Below are 20,580 nucleotides of genomic sequence, written 5' to 3'. Positions count from 1 at the left end.
TTTCAGTCTGCTTGTGTTTGCGCAAATATGTAATACATGTGAGCTCTTTTACATTTATTTTACGCAAGGTAATTGGATAATGGCCAAAACGGGAGTACAAGCTCTAGGGCTGAGATGGGACGATCTCATAAAAATCACTCAGGAATCCTCAGATACACCAGAAGTAGCTGTGGTCGGGCGCTCACTGCCTGTTTAGTTAAGGAAAAGAACAAGAGTAAGGAATTGATTGTAGATGCAGAAGACAAAGTATTAAAAAAATTGGTTACGATCATTAGTAAGTTTTGGGGTGGAAGTGCTGCCGTTTTGACCCCATTGGAAGTACTCGGGGGGTAGTTGAGTGTGGAGATAAGGCTCTTTGAATTCTGAGAAGAAAAACGTGACCGTGTTAGGAGGGGACGCCTTGTTACTTGGTTGTTCCGTTAAACATACAGTCTTCATTTCCAGCCTCCATGTTGGATGCTGGGACCTGGACCCGCCTGATTCTTCTGTTGTTGTTTCTGCTTTAACTTCTGGATTTTTGGTGAACCAGGTTTCCAAGAGCCAGGATCGCAAGTCGGCCAGCAGAGAGAAGCGGTCAGTTGTGTCCTTTGATAAAGTCAAAGAGCCTCGGAAGTCAAGAGACTCCGAGTCCCGCAGGTGAGTCCGTGTCCAGGAGTGTTACTGGTTTGCGTGTATCTCTGGACTAGTTACAATCGTGTCATAGGGGGTATTTCCAAAGTCCTCTGTCTGTGGAATATTGCGTTAAACCTCTTGACTCCTTTGGCTTTCATCCTGTGGTTTTTGTTTTGTTTTGTTTTGTTTTTTTCAGTGATCTCAGAGAAGCACATAGGTCCATCTCTCTCTCTCTCCTTTTTTTTTTTTTTTTTTTTTTTTAAAGATTGATTGATTGATTTGACAGAGCACAAGTAGGCAGGGAGGCAGGCAGAGAAGGGGGAAGCAAGCTTCCCGCTGAGCAGAGAGCCCAGCACAGCGCTCGATCCCAGGACCCCAAGACCCTGACCCAAGCTGAAGGCAAAGGCTTAACCCACGGAGCCACCCAGGCACCCCTCTCTTTCTCTCTCTTTTTTAAAGATTTTATTTATTTGACAGAGAGGGAACACAAGCAGGGGGAGCGGCAGAGGGAGAAGCAGGCTTCCTGCCGAGCAGGGAGCCTGATGCGGGGCTCGATCCCAGGACCCTGGGATCATGACCTGATCTGAAGGCAGCTGCTTAACGACTGAGTCCCCCGGACACCCCGGCCCATCTCTTTTTAAAGATTATGGAAGGTAACATCAGGGAGTTGGAATGCCTTCCTGGTACAGTAGCGCTAGTTAGCAAACATTCCAGATGTACCCCAGAAGCTGTGGAAAGGGAAAAAGGAATAGTGGAATGTATGTAGGGAGAGAGTTACAACAGTTCATTTTTCCTATCAAGAAACCTTTTTTTTTTTTTTAAAGACTTACTTATTTTAGGGGGCAGGTGGGGAGAGAGGGGGAGAGCGAGAATATCAAACAGACTCCCTGTTGAGTGCAGAGCCCTACATAGGGCTCAATCTCATGACCCAGAGATCATGACCTGAGACCAAGACTCGGATGCTCCACTGACTGAGCCCCCCTAAGCTTCATAGTCTAAAAAAACACATTAGTGCTATTGGCAGAGTAAGAATGAGTAAAGGGGGTAAGGCATTGTTTTTAATTAGTCCACACGCACAGCTTCCTGCTTCCAAGGGCAAGGCAGTGGGCAGAGGGCACTTTTCTTGAGGTAACTGGCAGATAGAGCCACGGGACCTGATCCATCTGCATGTGGGGATGTAATCTGCGAACGTGACAGGATGGACTAGAGCCCGAGTAGCTTCAGGTCACTTGGCTATTCTTTTTTTTTTTTTTTTTTTTAAACATTTTATTTATTTATTTGAGAGAGAGAGAGACAGTGAGAGAGCGCATGAGCGAGGAGAAGGTCAGAGGGAGAAGCAGACTCCCCGTGGAGCTGGGAGCCTGATGCGGGACTCGATCCCGGGACTCCAGGATCATGACCTGAGCTGAAGGCAGTTGCTTAACCAACTGAGCCACCCAGGCGCCCCCACTTGGCTATTCTTTACACAGCACTTTGGGTCTCCCGCTCACGTCCGTGACAAAACTCTCACCATACACTGGTGAATAAACGTGAACCTGAAACATAACGTCTGTGTTCATAGAAAGTGAACGTGAGCGAATTCAGGAGTTAGGGTTGGACAGCCCAGAATGTCACAGAGGAGAAGTTGACCGAATGCAAACGTGACTTCCGTATGTGAGCGATGAGAACAAATGCAGTTTTGAAATCAGTGCAATAAGGCAATGGTAACATGACCGGAAAGCGGACAGAAGAGAGTTGCTGGAAGGGACAGGCCAGATGCCGCTGGTCGTGCAGTGGACTCCGCCTCCCTGGGCATCAGGAGTGCATGTGAGAGGAGTAGCTGTTTTGGTCCAAACCACACGCACAGTGAGGCCAGAGTATGCATTTCTGCAGGTATAGACCGTATCTGTGCGTGGGTGGCCAGGGCGTGTGGGAGGACAGCCTGGCAGCCGTCGTCCCCGGCTTCTCGCCACCACACGCACAGGGGCCAGCAGGGAAACTGGTGACAGAGTAGATGCCGCGGGTCCCCGCGCAGGCTTGCCAGCACCTCATGCAGCCGCTGCAGGCCCCTGCTGGTTGGTTAGCTCATCTGAACTTGTAAGCTGCATCCAGAAGTTTTGATGCTCATGCTCTAGTCCCATGGGGACTCACTGAAGCTCATGGGTCAGGGAGCAGAGGTTTTCGGTGAGACTTGCTTTGCTGTGAAAGTGTGTTCTGTTGTTAGTGGGCTGTTTCGTGGAATGAGATGTGGAGCTCCAGAAGAAATATTCAGGGAGCGAGGCTGAGCTCGTACTCTAGCTGACCCTCAGTGTGCACATGCCTCTTGCCCTCATGACCTGCTAGGCAGGAACCACGTGGAACGGGGCCTGTGCGGGCATGGCAGGGCTGCTGCTGCCCTTGCCCTCGCATTCGAGGATCTGCGAGAGCTGACCCGTAGTAGGAGGCACAGCCCTGAGTCCGCATTTGTGCTGCGCCCCAGGGCGGGTCCCTGTTCCCCGGGGTGGGCGCTGTGGTCTGTGTCCTGCAGCTCTGTGGCCCGGGCCCCTGCAGCTGCTGCTGTCCCGCAGGGTGCGTGAGCGCAGTGAGTGGGAGCAGCGCATGCAGGCGCAGTGGGAGCGGGAGGAGCGGGAGCGGCTGGAGATCGCCCGCGAGCGGCTGGCCTTCCACCGGCACCGGCTGGAGCGCGAGCGCATGGAGCGGGAGCGGCTGGAGCGCGAGCGCATGCACGTGGAGCACGAGCGCCGGCGGGAGCAGGAGCGCATCCACCGCGAGCGCGAGGAGCTGCGGCGCCAGCAGGAGCTGCGCTACGAGCAGGAGCGGCGGCCGGCTGTGCGGAGGCCCTACGACGTGGACGGCCGGTGAGTCGGGCTGCTCTTAGCTCCCCGCGGCGGAGGCCCCGGGGTGCTCAGGATTGGGGGATGGACCCCAGGGTCACATGAACGGAGGGGTCTTGTTCCGGAGGCAGCACAGGTACATGCTACAGCCCTGTTTGACGTCCTTTACTTCGTCCGGAACCTGGGAGGTGGTTAGGGATGGGTGGAGAAATGGTTGTGCAAGGCAGCGCCTGCCTGGTGAAGCCTCAAGTTCAAGTCCCAGCGCAGACCCCTGAGGAGGGAGTACGGACTCGCAGAGCCACACGTGACATGCAATGGCTAAGCAGGCAGCCAGAGACCAAAAAACGGCTCCTTCGGGCCCCCTTTTAGGCTTTGTTGTCACTGTAGTGGTTTGTTCTGGTTTATTCCAAGAACATTGTTTTGTTTCCCAGACATACCAGGTGTGACGTGTGAATACTGAAATGAGCCCCGTTGAAAAGGACCTGATTTTAGACCTGCTGTTGGGAGTCGGGGGTGGTAGTCCCCATACTGGTCTGATCCAGGCATCTCCGCCTGCGTCCCCACTTGGGAAAAACCAGTTTGTATTCTTGTGCTGTCAGCTGCACAGCTCAGAGCGGGCCCAGGTGATGGCTAGCAGGACTGCTCTTCGGGGACTTCGTGCTACTTTTGGATTTAGGACCTTTGTGCAAAATACTGATGACGGGAGTCCATTACGGCCCTACGTATTTTCAAACGGTGTGTTTCAAGTGCGTCTCAGAGCCCTCCCACTGGTGTCTTTGCTGGGTCAAGTCCACCTCAGAGGAGAGCCCTTGTGCGAAGGAGAGCTCAGGGTCCGGCCTTTTGCTTGCTGTCCTGGTCGAGGCCGTGCACAGTTCTGGAGGTGACCCGCAGGGGCGCACGTGTGCCCACTCCTGTCGGGGAAGCCGCAGCTCTTCCGTGCAGGGGACATGGGGCACATTGGAGGAAATAGAGCGGATCTGACGTGGGTCGGATCCCACATCACCCTGCCAGCCCCCTCAGATCAACGTAGCAGAGAAGACCCCCCCCCCCCCAAATAAAGTCCATTCACATTTTGGGAAGTGACAGGAGCCGAGGACCATTGGAGGGTCCGACTCACCAGCTCCCCTGGAGGTCATGAAGGTGGAGGAGAAACTAGGTTCACCTCTTTCTTCCCGTTGCAGGCGCGACGATGCCTATTGGCCTGAAGCAAAGCGGGCCGCCCTGGACGAGCGCTACCACTCTGACTTCAACCGCCAGGACCGCTTCCACGACTTTGACCACAGGGACCGGGGCCGCTACCCGGACCACTCTGTCGACAGGTCAGCCGGTCCCCTGGCCCTGCCCTCTCTCTCTTGCTCTCTGTTCTCCTCTCCTCTCTTTTTCTAAATGCCTGAGAACTAGAGTCAGCCCTTTTAGGCTTTGCGGGCCCACTTGAACCATCAGAGCATGAAGTGCGTGGTTTCCATGTGGGAAGTGTTTTGTCTGGGAGGGCCTAACCGACTTAATTTTTCTTTCCTTAATGTTTTTATGTAAATTGTCTTTTTCAGGAGAGAAGGTTCAAGATCTATGATGGGAGAAAGAGAAGGACAGGTGAGTCAGAAACTCCAGTTGAATCCAGCTTTGCCTTGGGGATCGGTTCTGTCTCCTTTGGCATGCCTTCTCCTCTCTCTGCAGCTGAGGGGGAGAAGCCGTGTATCCTGGAGCCTCTCTGGGCCTTGACGCTGAGGTTCTGTCTGCCTCTGAATAAGAGTAAATAATGCTCCGTAGTCCCGGCTAAAGAGCTTCAGGCACGGCTGGCAGGCCGGCTGCATGCTTGTGCCCTGCGCAGCTGAGCGCACGCGAGTCTGGGGGTGGCCTCGGGAGGCAGCTCACTCTCTGGGCCACACCCAGAGTGCCTTGCAGGGTGAGTGTGTTAGAAAATGGGCTTGATTGGCTCCTTTTTCCTGTCTTAGACTTAGATTGAGAACTTCCCCAAAGAGCCTTGACTTCCGCGGGCTCACTTGGACGATCGTGGGGAACGAGGGAAGGATGTGGTCAGGGCATCGTTGTTGGGCTGAATTGCTGCCCAGGGGGCGTCCTTTCGCTGGGGCGAGCACAGACCGCTCCCGTCTGGCTCCCTCCCTCTTCCTGAGGGCCTGGTAGGGGCCGGCTGCCTGCGGTGGCCAGATGGAGGGGGTTCCTCTGCCCGCTCTGGGGGACTCCTCACAGGATTCCTTTTTCTCTGCTCCTGGAGGTGAATCTGGGACGCAGTTAAATGTACACCTGGTCTCCGGTTTCTCTGATGAAGTTGAGCGCGGTGGTTAAATGTCCAGGTTCCAGAACCAGAACAGAGTCGCGTCCTGGTGCCAGCACTTGGGCAGAGCAGGTGTCTCCAGCTGTGAGACTGAGGGGGCTTCCTCGCCTGTGTGGGGAAGTGGGGCGGAGCGGGCTGAGAGCCGTGCAAGCTGGGTCCCTCGCGTGCAGCTGCTGGGCACCGCGGGCTCCCTTGCCCACCATTAGTACCCAGAGCGCCCCTGAACCTGAAACGGGTTTTTTTCCTCTTGCACACTGTCCTAAGTAAGACAGCGGTGCTGCCCTGGATGGCAGGTGGGGGCAGGGGACACAGAGGGGAGCACTGGTGCAGGCTTCTGGTCTTGCTGAACCTTTACAGGGGTCGGTCTGTCGGACGGCAGAGCGTGGCTATGTGGGGAAGTATCAGGTAGAGCTAGAAATGGGCCTTATGTAAAAGTCTTTTCTCTCTCAGCTTTGTGTTTTTATTTTTTTTTTTTTATTTTTTTTTTAAAGATTTTATTTATTTATTTGACAGAGAGAAATCACAAGTAGGCAGAGAGGCAGGCAGAGAGAGAGGAGGAAGCAGGCTCCCCGAGAGAGCAGAGAGCCCGATGCGGGGCTCAAACCCAGGACCTAGGATCATGACCTGAGCCGAAGGCAGCGGCTTAACCCACTGAGCCACCCAGGCGCCCCAGCTTTGTGTTTTTAGAAGGCTATTGATAAAAGATTATTCCTTGTTTTTTTTTTGTTTTTTTTTTGTTTGTTTGTTTGTTTTTTAAAGATTTTACTTATGAGGGCATGCATGCACACACGGGAGGAGCAGGTTCCCACTGAGCAGGGAGCCCGATGTGGGGCTCGATCTCAGGACCGCAGGGTCATGACCTGAGCTGAAGGCAGACGTTTAACCCACTGAGCCACCCAGGCGCCCTGATGGTTCTTTATTAAATATTTGTGATTGTTTAAAAGTGAAGGAAATGGTTTAAATCACAAGATGAAGTTTTTAAAAAAAAATTTTTTTTTTTTTTTGGTTGGTGTGTTTTGAAGGTTCTTTATGGAAATGTTATTCTGGGGTTTCATTTTAATAGCTCTTGCCATCTGGCAGCGCTTTCTTGGACCCTCTTGGGTTTTGATTTTGCTCCTAGAAGGAACAGTGCCGTATTTTGTCCTTCTTCTGCAGATGAGCGAGATGTCTGCACACATTTGGGAATGAGAGGCCAGGAGAAGCGGGGTGGAGGCCCAGGTGGTTAGGGCTCCCGAGTGGGAGCATGCGCGCCCCGGCCTCTGGGAGTTCCTGTCTTAATGGTGAAGATGAGCACGGACAGGAACAGCACCAGGGCGCCCGGCATACTCATCCGAGGGGCTTCATGACCAGGACTCCTTTCTAGGTCTTACTACTTAGAAGGTGATCTTGGCACAAATGACCCCAGGGCCACAGGTTGGATCTGTGGGACAGTGAGACCCTCAGTGGAACCAAAGCCACCTCCCCAGCTCCCTACGAGCCGTCGACGTTCCCAGCACTTGGGGCAGGGTGCAGGTGGAGGACGGGTGGACATTTACTTCACACAGCTTCTCTTAGGGGCGCCTGGGGCGTGCAGTCTGTTGAGTGTCTAACTCTTGGTTTTGGACTCAGGTGGTGATCTCGGGGTCATGGGATGGAGCCCCATGTTGGGCTCACACTAAGCAGGGAGTCTCTTTGGGATTCTCTCTCTGTGCTCCCCCCAAGTTCCACATGCTCACTCATTTTCTCACTCAGATAAACCTTCAAAACAGGCTTTTCTTTGAATGGGAAGCTTCCCCTTCCATCCATCCTTCAGATGGCATCCGGAACGGAGTCAAGCATCCCCATGGCCTGTGCCAGCGCTGTTTCCACGAGCAAGGCCCCAGGGTGGCTGGCGGTGGGCTGGCCCAGGGGCGTCAGGTCCAGAATGAGTGTGGTCAGGGATCCCCAGCGGCCCTTTCGTTCTGTGGCTCTGCAGGGCCGGAGCACAGGCCCTCGGCGTAGCACTGTGTTTTTGGTGCAGGGCGGCCGCTCGGCCGGCGCTCTTCTCTCCGTGGTGCCCGAGTTCTCTCTGCTTGGATTAGGGTGAATCTCAGCCCTCAGTTTCTATATTCTGTGACTCCATTCTTAGACTTTGCTCGCTGGTCCACGGGCAGACGGGTGTGGCAGTCACACAGGCTAAAGACCCGTGCGGCACGAGGCCATGTGTTGAGTGCTCAGCCGCACTTCTGGGCTGTCGTCATTGTCATCATTAGCTTGTTGCCTCAACGGCCTTGGGAGCCGGGCTCCGTACCAAAGCTTTCTTTTTTTCCCGGTTCTTTAATATCCAGCATTACCCCGAACGCCACGGAGGACCAGAGCGCCACGGGCGGGACTCCCGTGACGGGTGGGGCGGCTACGGCTCTGACAAGAGGATGAGCGAGGGCCGGGGGCTGCCTCCTCCACCCAGGTTTGTGTCCTGCACCCCGCCGGCGCGTGCGCAGGCCTCACACTGCTGGTTCGGTGGGTGTGTCCAGCTCAGGACCATTGGCCTGAGGGAAAGATGGGTGCCGGCCCCGCCCCAGCACACTGGCTTTGCTTGGGCTGCCTGAGAGCCCTGAGCAGCCTCGGACCGGGAGCCGGGTCCTGCTTCCCGCAGACCCCCCGCCACTCAGGGATGGGCACTGGGCACACAGAATGCTGAACCCACCACTCCTGCTACTCGGAAAGGCAGAGAGGGGCAATCCAAGTCAGAGCTCTCTTTTTCCAAGGGGCAGACGTGACTGGGGGGACCATGGCCGAAGACTAGAGGACGACCGTGCGTGGCAGGGTGCCGCCGACGGAGGCATGGTAGACCGGGACCACAAGAGGTGGCAAGGTAAGCCTGGCTCTCCGCCGGGACTATCTCTGTCTGGAGTAGCACTGGAAAGCTCAAGCTGCTTCTTGGCAGGGAGAACTTTCTCGGCTGACTGGACCTGGGGAGGGGGAAATGGAGGTGTGGTTCACTTCTCTGCCTCGACTTACCCAGGGCAGCGGGTGTGTGCGGTTCCTGTGCTGATGCTTCGGCTGGGACCTATGGGTTCTGGTTGACCCAGTAGCTCGGGGAAGGGACTGGAGCCCCTTCGAACTCCACGGGCCGCGCTGAGGCGCTGTCTGGATTGGATCTCTTGTAGGTGGCGAAAGAAGTATGTCTGGTCACTCTGGGCCGGGTCACATGATGAACCGGGGAGGGATGTCAGGGTAAGGTGTCGCATGCTGCTTGTCCCTCTTACCTGTCTCCTCCTTGCATGGTGGCTCGCCTGGGAGAAGGTTAGAAACCAAGCGGGCCAGGCAGGCGCGGGGGTACACAGCACGGCCTTCCGTGACCCGGGATCTGTGTTGGTCCTAGGCGCGGCAGCTTCGCCCCAGGTGGGGCGTCGCGGGGCCACGTGATCCCACGCGGTGGAATGCAGGGGGGCTTTGGAGGACAGAACAGGGGGAGCCGACCCAACGACACCCGCTTCACTCGCCGCTACTGAGAGCTCGGATCCCTGTGTTCTGTCATGTGGCTACAAGAGTATGTTCTGTTAGGAGTTATCTTAAACTGTGTACAATAATTTTTTTATCTGCTGCCATATTGTAGCTCAATACAATGTGAATGTTTTTATGTTTTTTTGTTTTGTTTTTTTTTGTTTTGTTTTTTTTTTTTTTTTGTAATAAACGTGTTTCTGTTCACATACCCTTCATTTAAAGTGTTTTCTCTCTTTATTTCATCTCCTTGTGTGAATTGTACTTGGTCTTGCTGAGCCATGGCTGTTCCTTCAGGAAAGCACAGAAGGAGCAGCTTTAAAGGGCTCTTAGGGTTTCCTGAAGCTGTGTGCTGACAGCGGCCCCCTCCTGGGTCCTTTGCCCTACCTCCAGTGTTTCTGTCCCCCAGGCTCGGTCTCTGTGTCCAGGACGCGCCCAGTCCTTGCTGAACGGCTGCTGTGCTTTTTTTTTTTCTTATGTAAAATACACAGAACATGGAATTTCCCATTCTGACCATGTCTGACCATGTACAGCTCGGTGGCATTCATATTTGCATACTGCTGTGCAGCCGTCACCAACCTCCCATCTGCAGAACCTTCCATCTTCCCTGACCCCAACTGTCCCCGGTCCGCACACCCTTGCCCCCATACCCCACGTCGACTCCCCACATCGGGCTTTGACTCCTGGGACGGACTACGTGGAACTGCATCCCAGTGAGTAAGACCGGACAGCCATGCACTGCCTCCCCAGGTCAGCCAGACTCTGTCTCTGGGGGCCCCGCGGCTGTGCCCCTAGTGCCTGGGAGGGAGTCCCGTCTGCCCGTCTGGGGGAGTCGTACTGGCCGGGAGGCCTGCTGCCTCTTGCTGTGTGGGGATGAGCTGGTCGCCTCCCTCTCCTGGGCTCCATCTTTGTCACATCAGAACGGAGTCCAGTCCTGTCTGGGGACAGACAGACACATGACCCAGGCTTCAGACCGTGTGGTGGGCCACATAAACCCCTCCTGGCGGGGCCGGAGGGGTCCCCCCGCCCTAAACCCTAGAATCTGTACGCACAGCACCTACCGTGGCAGAAGGGGCTTTGCTGCCAGGATTCAGTTAAGGACCTGGAGATGGAGGGTTAACCAGGTTGCCCAGGTGGGCCCAGGGCCCTTGTTAGGGTCCTTCTATGGGGAGCAGTGAGGCGGGGGAGCCGGAGGAGGGACGGACAGGCAGACTGGCTGGCTTTGAAGGTGAACAAGCTCTCTTGCCAAGGACCGTAGTGGCCTCTCGCAGCAGGACAAGGCTGGAACGGTAACTCACTGGAGCCTCCAGAGAGCCAGCCCTGTCTACACCCGCACTTAGCCCAGGGGGACCCATGTTGGACTAATGGCTTCTAGATCTGTGACATAACCCGTGTGTGTGGTTTCAAGCCCCTGAACCTGTGGACCTTTGTCACAGGACTACTACAGCCTTCCAGGGCGGTGGTGGTCAGCTGGAATGACTGTCCCCAGAGGACAGACACCTGCCAACCCCTGGAGACATCTGGAACTGTCCCAAGTAGGGGGACAGGGTGCTGTTGGTGTTCTGGGGTTGGTCCTCAGCCTGTGTGTTGCTGAGGTGGGGGGCTCCTGCCTTGAAGGGACCACCCGTGGGGCGGTCGGGAGGCCCAAAGGGAGGCTTTCCGGAGGCCGCGGCTGAGCCGTGGGCAAAACGAGCAGGAGTCAGGACGGCCAAGTGAGAGGGTACGGGAGTGCTGTGCCAAGGCCAGTGGTGAAAGCCGGCTCTGTTCTGGGAACAGAGCGCTCGGAGGAGTCTGGGCTCAAGCAGAGGGCAGCAGGGAGCCATAGAAGGTTTCTGACTAGGGCAGTGACATGATCAGACTTGGACCTGGGGAAGCAGATGGAAGGGGCAGGCAGAAGACCAGGGAGGTGGCCTTGGCACTGGTGACAGATTCAAGTGGACAGAGGAATTTGGGTGTGACTGCACAAGGGAATGGAGGGGTCAAGAATGGCACCATAGTCTGGGCTAGTGGCTGGGTCCATGTGGGCAGAGGCTACCCTCCATCAACCAAGCCCCAAAACACCTGGGAGGCTGAGAGCCATCCAGAAAGCAGTGCGAGCTGGTGGGCACCAACGGTACAATCAAACAGCGCTTGGGGACAGTGAGTGCTGCCCTGGGGCCATGAGCAGGCAGGGGTGGCACAGGGAGCCAGGTGGCCTCCAGGTGCCACAGTGGACATGGGAGATCCACCCAGAGACTGTTCCTGGAAAGCACAGTGACACAGGTCACTCTGGGCTCTGCCCCCCCAAACACTGCCAGCCAGGGCACCTGTCCTCCCCCACACTCCTCCCCACACCTCCCTTGGACACACGCCAGGGACTCCTCCCAGGGAGCGCCTTGGACAATGTCTTGGCTTCTGATCTCTGCTTTCCTCACTGGAAGCTACCATCCTAGTTCGTGGGCTTCAGTGAGCTCTGTCCCCCAAACCAAGAAACATAACCCCCAGAACTCAGGAACAGAGGATCCCGTGCCAGCTCAGGGCCCTGTCGCCCAGGCCTGCTCCTAGAGAGGCGTTTTGGGTGAGTCTCCAGGTCCCAGCCAAGCCCACTTTTTACAGTCCGTCTGTCTGGGACACAGGTTTCCTCCCAATGCCATCATGGTGGGATGCCCTCCCGGCTGGGGGTATGCCCAGGGCCCGCCCACCTGGCACTTCAGCCCGGTGGGGAGGAACATTAGGTCACCAGGCAGCTGACCCAGTGTGGGGTGGGAAAGCCTTCCCAGGAGGAGCAGGGGAAGCTGGGAGGGCAGGACATTTGAGGGTAGGGGAGCCCCCCCACCCACTGTAATGACCACGAAGCCTGTGGTCCCAGGAATCCCTAGATGGTGGGGAGGGTGGACTGCGGGTAGAGCAGGCAAGAGAGGGTCAAGACGAGATGACACACGGGCATCACCGAGCTGAGCCAGATAGAGACTCAGCGGCCACAGGAACTCCTGGCCATGTGACGGTGAAGAGATGAATTGTGCCCACCCCGAGTCCCCACCTCCAGAATAACCCCACTCTGGGCTCAGCCTTCCATGAGCTGAGACCCCCCCCACGACCTGGCCTGACCATCAGTACTTCCCCAACCCATTCCTGGGCCCTGAGCATAGTCTATGGGGCACCAGGGCCAAGTGTCTGCTCCCCATTCCCATACCAGGTTGGGGACTCAGCAGGCAGGGTCCTGGACAGTGAAGGGTGAACCCATGGCCTGAGGAGCTGCTGGGCACCAGAAGCCCGGGAACCCTGTGCTCCGAGCACCAGCCAGGCCCACCCAAGTCCCCGGGGCCAGCACACGGGTCGGGGAGCACTTCCAAAGTCCTTTATTGGGCCGGCAAGGCCGGGAGCTGCCCTTGGAGTGGGGTCCCAGTCCCAGTCTGGAGTCTGGGTCTGTGGTGTACCGGCCCTTGTTCCTGACCGGGGCAGGTGGCCTCTTCTGACAGGCTACTTGGTTCGCTCCTTCAGATATTCCCAGCCCTCCTTGGAGTACTCGCAGGCCTTGGAGGGGGCCACGGACAGAGCTGACATCACCGTAATGATGCCTGTGGAGAGAGAGGGCCCAGCGCCTTCAGCCCCCCGCTTTAAGTCCACCGACACCGGGCCCCCGGAAACCCTAGCTCTGCAAGGCCTTTAGAGGCAACTGTTCCAGCTCCATCGGTCCCACACAGGGAAACTGAGGCAGAGGTGGGGCAGGGCCTCCTCTTGTCTGAGGTCACACGATGACCTGTCCTGAAAGGAGGGATCCCTGAAATCTCTGCCTCTTTTCCTCTTTAGATCCACGGGAGCTGCGCAGAGCAGCAAGGGGAGCGACAGGAAGGAATGACCAGGAAGGGGTGGTAGAGGGTCCTAGACTGGGGGGGTATCGGGGGCCACCCCCCAAGCACTGGGACCAGGGCCTACCTGAATTCCAGGTGTCGCGGATGTGAAAGTTAAACTTTGGAGGGGCTGGGAGCTGGGAAGAGAGGCGAGAAGGGGCAAGTGAAAAGGGGAGGGTCCAGCCAGCAGCCCCAGCCGCCTCCCCAGGCAGGGAAGGGCAGCACAAAGCCCAAGGCGGAGGACACCAAGCAGGGCTGGAGGGACCAGGGACCAAAAGCCACGCAGGAAATGACACCCTCCTCCCACCAAGCCTCAGCCTCACTCCCAGCCTCAGGGTACCTGGGGCATCTTCAGACCGGTCTGCTCACACACGTACTGGCTGAACTGGTACATGGCTGGGGGCACTACCTCCTCAGCCTTCTGAAGGACAGCCTGGCTCTTGTCGCTCGGCCCCAGCAACTCCTGGTCATACACCAGGTAGACGGCACCCCCGGCCACACTGCCCTTGATGAGGAACCTGTGGTCGGGAAGGACAGCCGCTCAGCAGCCCCTCGGGCACAGCTGTCCAGTCTCGGGGAGGAGTCGGCCTCGCAGGCGCCGCAGCCCTAGCAGTGACACACCTGAGGCCAGGCAGCTCATACGACAGAACGAGCCACCCCCCACCCCCAGCCCAGAGGCGTGCCTGGCACCTACCCTGCACAGCTCTCAATCCACACTGCACAAAGAAAGCAGGGCTACTCGGCCCCATTTAACTGGTAAACTGAGGCCCGGGGAGGAAAAGGGGTCACTCGTGATCCCGCACAGAGCAGGGAACCGTGAAGACCGGGAGAGCCCTGGCTTTCTGCCTGCCAGCCCCAGCAGGCCCGACTTGCGCGCCACCCTCGAGGGGTTTCCGAGTGGCTCTGGTCGCTTCCTGTGTGTCATACGTCGCTTCCTGATACGGCGCCTGTGACATGCCCACCTTACAGAGGAGGCAACTGGGGCTCCGAGGGCGCTCGGACACGATCAGGGGGCAAGGGCTCGTTGGGAGACGGGAAGGACGCGCGACAAGCGATTTCGGGAAGGCCGTCCCCGCCTGAACCTCAGTTTCCCCACCTGCGCGACGCGGGACCTGACACCACGGAATTCGGAGATCCAGTTGGGAGCAAACCAGAGGGGGTGCCCACGGGAGGGGACTTGCTCGGGAGCTCGGGGCCCGCCCTGCAGCCCGACGCACCTCATCAGCGACCACACTCGGGGAACCATGGTCGCTCGGCTCCGCGCGCAAGGACACTCGACTCGCCCGCCGCTTCCGGTGACAGCGCCTCTGCCGCAAAGCTGCCTGGGAAATGGAGTCAGCACCGCCCGGTGAGGCGCCGGACGCCTCGCCTCGCCGCCGAGGCTCCTGGGAAATGCAGTCCGGCCTGGCACCGCCCGGGGGGCGTGGGGGAGAAAGAGGAGTCAGGCGTTCAGAGACCTGAGAGTGACCCAAGAAGATTTCAGAGCCCGGGAGATCCACCCGCGCCCGCGCGGGGGACTGAGGGCCCAGGCCCAGGAAGAGGGTACCGATAACATTGTTGTCATGGCAACGCGAGGTCGGAATTGTGCGAGGAGGCGGAGCCTGAATCACGTGATCTGATCCGGGGTGGGGCTTTCGTCGAGGGGGCGGGACCGGGATCAGGACCCGTGCTGGGAGGGGGCTAGCCCGGTGGAAGGCCCGGTGGAAGGCCGTAGCTTGGCCCGCCCCCTGAGGAGGTGGGCTCGGTGTCACGTGACCTGGGCCCTACGGGAGGGGGCGCGGTCGGGGGCCCGGCCGGCCGGTTAGGGAGCTCCGAGGGGTGCGCGCCGGGTTCCCAGGTCCGGATCCAGCCCCGCTGGACTGCGAGAGAACCTGAGGCCCGAGCGGGTGAGTGCGAGATTGGGAGCGCGCAGCACGTCGTACACCCTTTTTGTCCAGAGGGGAAACTAAGGCCTGGCGAGGTCAGGGGACCAGTACGTTCTGCAAGGGTCTGGTTCTCCCAAGTCCTCCCCGGTCGCCGGCGGCCGCTTCATCCCTCCCTCCATCCCTCCATCCCTCCATCTATCCACCCAGATAGCCGGCCAGCCAGCCATTCATCCGCCCGACCCCACCTTGCCCTGAGTGGCTGCTGTGGTCAAGGTGGGAAGAGGGTCAAGTTGCGGGGCTCCACGGGCTTCCCCTGCAAAGTGGGGAGAGGTGGGATGGCTGCCATGACTGGGGAAGAGCGAGGAGCTCACCTTTCTGAGAGCTGAGAAAGATTCATAGACGGTAATGGTGGAAGATGAGATTGGACCGGTGAGCCTGGGCCAGACCCGCGAGGCACTGAGGTGAGGAGCTTGGTCTCCATGGGGGGGGGGGGGGGGGGCAGTGGCGAACCCTAACACGGTTTGGAGCAGGAAGGGGGAACATCAGATTTCTTTGGAAGATCCCTTTGGCTGCCCGAAAAGCATAGGGTGGAAGGAAGGGAGTAGGAGGGTAGGGGAGGCAGGGGGGAGGCAGCTGGAACTTTGCAATAGGGGGCAAAGGACTGAGACCTAATCTAGAGACCTCAAGACAACCCAACCCCACCATCTCTCAGTTCTGGAAGTCTCCCTCTCCTCTTTGTCCTACTGAGTTCAGAGGACAGAAACCCCAAGATGTGATGGGCCTGTGCCTTTCTCAGGGAAGATTCATGAATGCCCCCGCCCCCCGCCAATGTTAAGCATTTGGCCCATTTCTCTCTTTCACCTTCTCCCTGGAACAAGTAAATCCACTCCCACAGCTCAAGTCACATCGTAGTCCCGCTGATACTGCTCCTGTGTCTCCTACTGAGCCCCAAGATTCCTTCTGGGTGTCTCCGGACGGAGCCGTCTTTCTGTACCCCCTGCCCCCTGCCCCTAACTCTTCCCTCCAATGTTCCTCGTATCACTCCGGGCCTCAGGGTCAGTCTGGTATCTGCTGAGCACCTACAGCATGGCTGGCACCATTTGGGGCCCCGAGGACCTGACAGTGAACCAAGCAGCTCCAGGTTTCCATTTCCTTCTCCCCTCCTGGAGCTGACAGTCTGGGAGAAGAGAGGGATAGTGAACATGTAACAACTCATCAGGATAATTTCAGGTCATGTCAAGAAGTTGTAGACCGAGGCCAGGGAGGGACAGGGACCAGGCGTCGCTTTAGAGAAGGAGACCAGGGAATTTCCCTTGGAGAAGGTCCGTTTGGTGCTGGCTTCAAGAAGTGAGAGAGCAACGCATTAGGTTCTATTTGGGAAGAGCATTCCCGACAGAGGCAACAGACAATGCAAAGGCCCTGAGGCTGGCTGGAGACTGGCTGGTTCTGAGAAACCGTGAAGAGGCTGGGCGTGGCAAACAGCGGAGTGGGCCGGAAGGCCTGGTCCCCCCTGCAAGGCCCTTTTGACCATCAAGGAGCCTGGCTTTTGTCCTCAATGAAACGGGGAGGCAAGATGTAATTTGGCTGCCTGGCGGAGGGAGAAAACCCTGAAGAGACCCAGGGAAAGCTGTGTGGTGCCCTGGACCAGGTGGTGGCTGCGAGATGGAGGAGAGAGGGCAGGGCCCGGAGCATCTTCATCAAACAAGGGCCTCGTTGGGGGAATGGGGATGGCTGTGGGCCATGTCCCTGCCCGCCGTCCTCTCTCCCGCTGCAGAACCTACAGACCCAGGGTGGGCCATGAAGGTTCTGCTTCTCACTGGGCTGGGGGCCCTGTTCTTCTCCTACTACTGGGATGACAACTTCGACCCTGGTGAGTGCCTGGAGGTGGTGGAGGGAGGAATCGGGCCAGGCGTCCGGTGCCACCCCCCCCCCTTCGGGTTGACCACCCCTGCGCCCTGCTAGCTAGCCTCCAGGGAGCCCGAGTGCTGCTGACCGGGGCCAGTGCTGGCGTTGGGGAGGAGCTGGCTTATCACTATGCCCGCCTGGGCTCCCACCTGGTGCTCACGGCCCACACCGAGGCCCTCCTGCAGAAGGTGAGACAGCCCATTTCCAGCTGAGTGGTGGTGGGGAGTGGCTGGAAAACAGGGCCCTTCCTTGCCAAGATCCAGGCCCGCTGGGTGGCCTTAAGGGCGTAGCTTAGCCCCTGAGCCTTAGTTTCCACTTTGCAAGCCAGAGACCACAAAAGTACCTTCTCACCGGTTACAGCGTTGGGTTGATCCATTAAGACAGTGAGTGTAAAACAGGGAGTGTTCCTTAAAAATGGGATTATTGGTGGTGTCCAAAGCCTGTGCCAACAGCCAGGGTTCTCAAAAGAGGGGTGGGTGGACACTCCTTAGAAGCAGCCCATTGTGGCTCCACAGAGATGTACAGTCCTTGGGGACAAACCTTGCAAAATTTCTAGAAAGGCCAGAACTGTCGAGATTTGTATAAATTTCCTGAGTTTTAAATGTTGATATTGAGCAAATAAAATGTGCCCGATTTGGGTCCCCAGGCTGCCAGTTTGTGACCCCAGTGACAGCGCTTGGGAACAATGTCGAATGTTACTTGGAGCTCAAGGTCGGGGAGGGGGCTTGAAGGTAGGGCCCCAATGGTCTAGCAGGTGGAGGGGCCCAGCCCCCGTGTTCGGCCCTTGGGTAGCTCTGCCCCATACCCCCTCAGGTGGTGGGGAACTGCCGGAAGCTGGGTGCTCCCAAGGTCTTCTTCATCGCTGCGGACATGGCCTCCCCCGAGGTGCCCGAGCGCGTGGTGCAGTTTGCGCTGGACAAGCTGGGTGAGGGGCGAGCCTGGACTCTGGTCCCCCCGGCCTAGGCCTTAAGGGCAGGATCCGAAAGCGGTGGGGCCTGGGTAGTCGGTGGGGGGAGGACTATGCTGTCTGGGGCCGTGGCTAGGGGTGGGACCTCGTTGCCTCCAGGGAGCGGAACTCTGGACTGGGCCTTATTGCTCTGGACTGGGCCTTATTGGATCAGGGACGAAACCTGGCAAGATCCGGGGAGTAGGGCCTGGTCTCTTGATATTAGGTGGGGAGCTAGCCGGGGCGGAACTCACTGGCTCAGTGCTCTGGCCCCAGCTTGTCTAGTTCAAGGTAACGGGGCCAGGGGCGGGGTCTCTTCGGGGCCGGGGCGGGGCCTCAAGGACTAGCTCCTTGCTGATGGGCGTCTCCGGGCCAGGAGGGCTGGACTACCTCGTGCTGAATCACCTCGGCGCCACCCCGGCAGGCACGCGGCCCCGGAGCGTCCAGGCGACCCGCTGGCTCCTGCAGGTGCCCCGCCCCGCCCAGCGCCTCACCCCTGCTATCCCCAGGCTGCACCCTCCGCCCCTCCCAATTCCCACCCCAGGTCCGGCCCCTCCCAGGCCCCGCCCACCGCCGCCAGGCCCCGCCCCTCCCGGGCAGGAGTTTGTCCGAGATGCGGTGACTCGGAGCCTCCACCGCCTCCAGGTGAACTTCCTGAGTTACGTGCAGCTGACTTCGTTGGCGCTGCCCAGCCTGACGGACAGCAAAGGCTCTCTGGTGGTCGTGTCCTCGCTGCTCGGTGCGGGCCCGTGGGGCGGGGAGTCGGGAGGCCACAGGTCTCGAGGCGGGCGAGCTTGGAGAGGGCAGGAAGGCTGCCTGGAGGAGGGGGAGCTCAGGGGTGCCCTCCCGCGCTCCTAGGCCCTGTGCCCACATCCTTCTCCAGCCCGTACTCGGCGGCCAAGTTCGCGCTGGACGGCTTCTTCGGCTCTCTCCGGCGGGAGCTGGACGTGCAGGACGTGAACGTGGCCATCACCATGTGCGTCCTGGGCCTCCGGGATCGCGCCTCGACCGCCGAGGGATTCAGGTGAGGCCCCAGGGCCATCAGGGGCGGGAGGGGGGCCGTGGGGGGCCGCCCGCCTGCAGTCTCCACCGCATCCTCCCGTCCGCAGGGGCGTCTCGAGGGCCAAGGCGGCCCCAGGGCCCAAGGCAGCCCTGGCGGTGATCCGTGGCGGCGCCACCCGCGCCCCGGGCGTCTTCTACCCGTGGCGCTTCCACCTGCTCTGTCTGCTGCGGGGATGGCTGCCGCACCCGAGGGCCTGGTTCATCCGCCAGGAGCTCAATGTCTCGGCTGCCGCTGCTGCCTGAGCTCCCGGGGGTGGCCCTCATCCTTCCAGAGGGGAACCCTCCATCCAGCCGCCCCGGAGCGGTGACACAAACCGAGACACCTCTGAGCTGGTGGCCGTGGCTCAAGACAGAGTCATCAAGACAGAAAAGGACAATCAAGAAAAACTACCAGCCCCTGGAAACAGCCCCAGCTGCGGGTGTGCAAGTGCTAATGGTGGGCCAGGCAGCCGGTCAGCAACTTGGAAAGCGTTACCTCTGTCTTCTGGGCCACCCTCGGTGACACAGTTGCTACTTCCATTTTGCAGATGAGAAAAATAAGGCTCAGAGAGGTGGCGTGACTTGCCTGGACCCCTGAGACCTGGGAACCCTGTCCATCTCCCACTTGGAACCAGGGCATCTCTGATCTCCTCTTTGCACTCGCTCAGCCTTGGAGCATCCCCCTACGCTTGCCCCAAGCAGGGGACAGCCTTCAAACTGACCACCTGCCCACGGAGTCTAAGGCAGGGTAGGCGGGAGAGAATGTGTTCTGGGCTGGACCCAGCCTTCTGTTTCATAATAAAACCCTTCTTCCTTTGCTCGTAGGTTATTCACGGTGCTTTGTTTCTCCGGTTTGCTGGTGGGCGGTGGGTAAAGAGGGACTTCTCCACCCTATTTGCCAGTGGAGAAGTGGAAGCTGAGAGGGGTAGATCTACCCCAGGAGGTCAGGGATCAAAGAAAAGGTACAGAGTCAGTGGGCCAAAGGCCGTATTTGCAGCGTAAAGTACGTGGTTTTTGTACCAATGATGAAAACGTGTATCAGGCACTGAGCCCTTGACATGAGTGGTCTCGTGGCATCTTCACAACTGGAAGTTGGTGCTACCATTGTTTCCATTTTATAGATAAAGAAATGTGCCGAGAGAGAGGTAGGAAGGGGCGTCTTGGGGCTCAGTTGGTAAGTGTCTGCCTTCAGCTCAGGATGTGATCCCAGGGTCATGGGATGGAGCCCCACATTGGGCTTCTGCTCACTGGGAAGTCTGCTTCTCCCTCTCCCTCTGATCCTCCTCTCTACTTGGCTCTCTCTGTCTCAAATTAATAAATAAATAATATCTTTAAAAAAGAGAGAGAGGGAGGAAGTCGGTCGCAGGAGGTAGGATTCTGACAAGGGACTTTAAAGTGTGGGCTACTTCTATCTGCACATCACAGATATTTACGTCAATTAGTGAAAAATGAACAGTTCTTCTAAGATGATAAGTTAGTGTGGTTTGCATAAAGAAAAAACAACTCTACAGACGACAACTGTAGGATGAATACAACATTATAAAATGCTAGCTATTGTTGGCTGTGGAAGGCTCTAGAATTAGCAAGTGTTAGAAGGGTTAACCCCAGACTAGCCCCAAATGGGGACCATCATTTGGGGGATGAGTAGGATTAAAAGACATGGGTGCCTGGGTGGCTCAGTGGGTTGAGCCTCTGCCTTAGGCTCCAGTCATGATCTTGGGGTCCTGGGATCAGCCCGCATTAGGCTCTCTGCTCAGAGGGGAGCCTGCCTCCACTCCCCTTCGCTCCTGCCTCCACTCCCCTTCCCGCCTGC

General features: G+C 58.0%; 3 protein-coding genes across 11 annotated transcripts in view; 2 read left to right on the top strand and 1 right to left on the bottom strand.

Moving 5' to 3' along the window:
* Positions 1–9,398, top strand: part of SAFB (scaffold attachment factor B) — a 36,787-nt gene extending 27,389 nt beyond the window's left edge. For 2 of the 4 annotated variants that reach the window (XM_047708906.1, XM_047708923.1), the window contains 8 exons: positions 530–636; positions 3,159–3,449; positions 4,607–4,744; positions 4,973–5,015; positions 8,025–8,143; positions 8,451–8,551; positions 8,847–8,913; positions 9,062–9,398. In XM_047708906.1, coding sequence (XP_047564862.1) covers positions 530–636; positions 3,159–3,449; positions 4,607–4,744; positions 4,973–5,015; positions 8,025–8,143; positions 8,451–8,551; positions 8,847–8,913; positions 9,062–9,191 — 996 coding nt within the window. In that variant the 3' untranslated portion in view covers positions 9,192–9,398. Of the gene's footprint in view, positions 1–529; positions 637–3,158; positions 3,450–4,606; positions 4,745–4,972; positions 5,016–8,024; positions 8,144–8,444; positions 8,552–8,846; positions 8,914–9,061 lie in introns of all 4 variants that reach the window. The other 2 variants (XM_047708897.1, XM_047708915.1) reach the window with 1 other exon arrangement.
* A 3,104-nt stretch (positions 9,399–12,502) lies between these two features.
* Positions 12,503–14,386, bottom strand: MICOS13 (mitochondrial contact site and cristae organizing system subunit 13). The gene is made up of 4 exons (XM_047709673.1): positions 14,228–14,386; positions 13,351–13,528; positions 13,096–13,147; positions 12,503–12,737 (listed from the first exon to the last, which is right to left on the bottom strand). The coding sequence occupies exons 1-4, from the start codon at positions 14,254–14,256 to the stop codon at positions 12,640–12,642; spliced, it is 357 nt and encodes a 118-aa protein (XP_047565629.1). The 5' UTR covers positions 14,257–14,386; the 3' UTR covers positions 12,503–12,639.
* Positions 14,387–14,427: 41 nt separating this feature from the next.
* HSD11B1L (hydroxysteroid 11-beta dehydrogenase 1 like) lies at positions 14,428–19,596 on the top strand. 6 transcript variants are annotated; one of them, XM_047709397.1, is made up of 8 exons: positions 14,536–14,552; positions 14,848–14,896; positions 16,650–16,745; positions 16,838–16,968; positions 17,594–17,705; positions 18,271–18,465; positions 18,585–18,750; positions 18,836–19,596. In XM_047709397.1, exons 3-8 carry the CDS (start codon positions 16,673–16,675, stop codon positions 19,029–19,031), a joined length of 873 nt encoding a protein of 290 aa, XP_047565353.1. In that variant the 5' UTR covers positions 14,536–14,552; positions 14,848–14,896; positions 16,650–16,672; the 3' UTR covers positions 19,032–19,596. The 6 variants fall into 6 exon arrangements, with proteins under 6 accessions (XP_047565364.1, XP_047565334.1, XP_047565353.1 ...); XM_047709408.1 differs by lacking the exon at positions 14,848–14,896 and having other exon boundaries at positions 14,428–14,552; XM_047709378.1 differs by having other exon boundaries at positions 14,470–14,552; positions 14,848–16,745.
* The last annotated feature ends 984 nt before the right edge of the window (positions 19,597–20,580 follow it).

Source organism: Lutra lutra, chromosome 1 (assembly GCF_902655055.1).
Source record: "Lutra lutra chromosome 1, mLutLut1.2, whole genome shotgun sequence".
Lineage (NCBI taxonomy): Eukaryota > Metazoa > Chordata > Mammalia > Carnivora > Mustelidae > Lutra > Lutra lutra.
Note: the sequence above shows the minus strand (reverse complement) of the source record. Positions and strands in the feature narration are given on the sequence as shown.

What these genes read in the sequence shown, in the direction of transcription:
- MICOS13 (XM_047709673.1), bottom strand. Translation starts at nt 14,256, where the DNA reads ATGGTTCCCCGAGTGTGGTCGCTGATGAG. An exon ending in CGAGTGTGGTCGCTGATGAG is followed by an intron (nt 13,529 to 14,227) that starts GTGCGTCGGGCT and finishes TCCCGACCACAG; the next exon opens with GTTCCTCATCAAGGGCAGTG. An exon ending in CCGGTCTGAAGATGCCCCAG is followed by an intron (nt 13,148 to 13,350) that starts GTACCCTGAGGC and finishes CTCTCTTCCCAG; the next exon opens with CTCCCAGCCCCTCCAAAGTT.
- HSD11B1L (XM_047709378.1), top strand. Translation starts at nt 16,538, where the DNA reads ATGGAGGAGAGAGGGCAGGGCCCGGAGCATCTTCATCAAACAAGGGCC. An exon ending in GGTCGTGTCCTCGCTGCTCG is followed by an intron (nt 18,466 to 18,584) that starts GTGCGGGCCCGT and finishes CCGCGCTCCTAG; the next exon opens with GCCCTGTGCCCACATCCTTC. An exon ending in TCGACCGCCGAGGGATTCAG is followed by an intron (nt 18,751 to 18,835) that starts GTGAGGCCCCAG and finishes TCCCGTCCGCAG; the next exon opens with GGGCGTCTCGAGGGCCAAGG.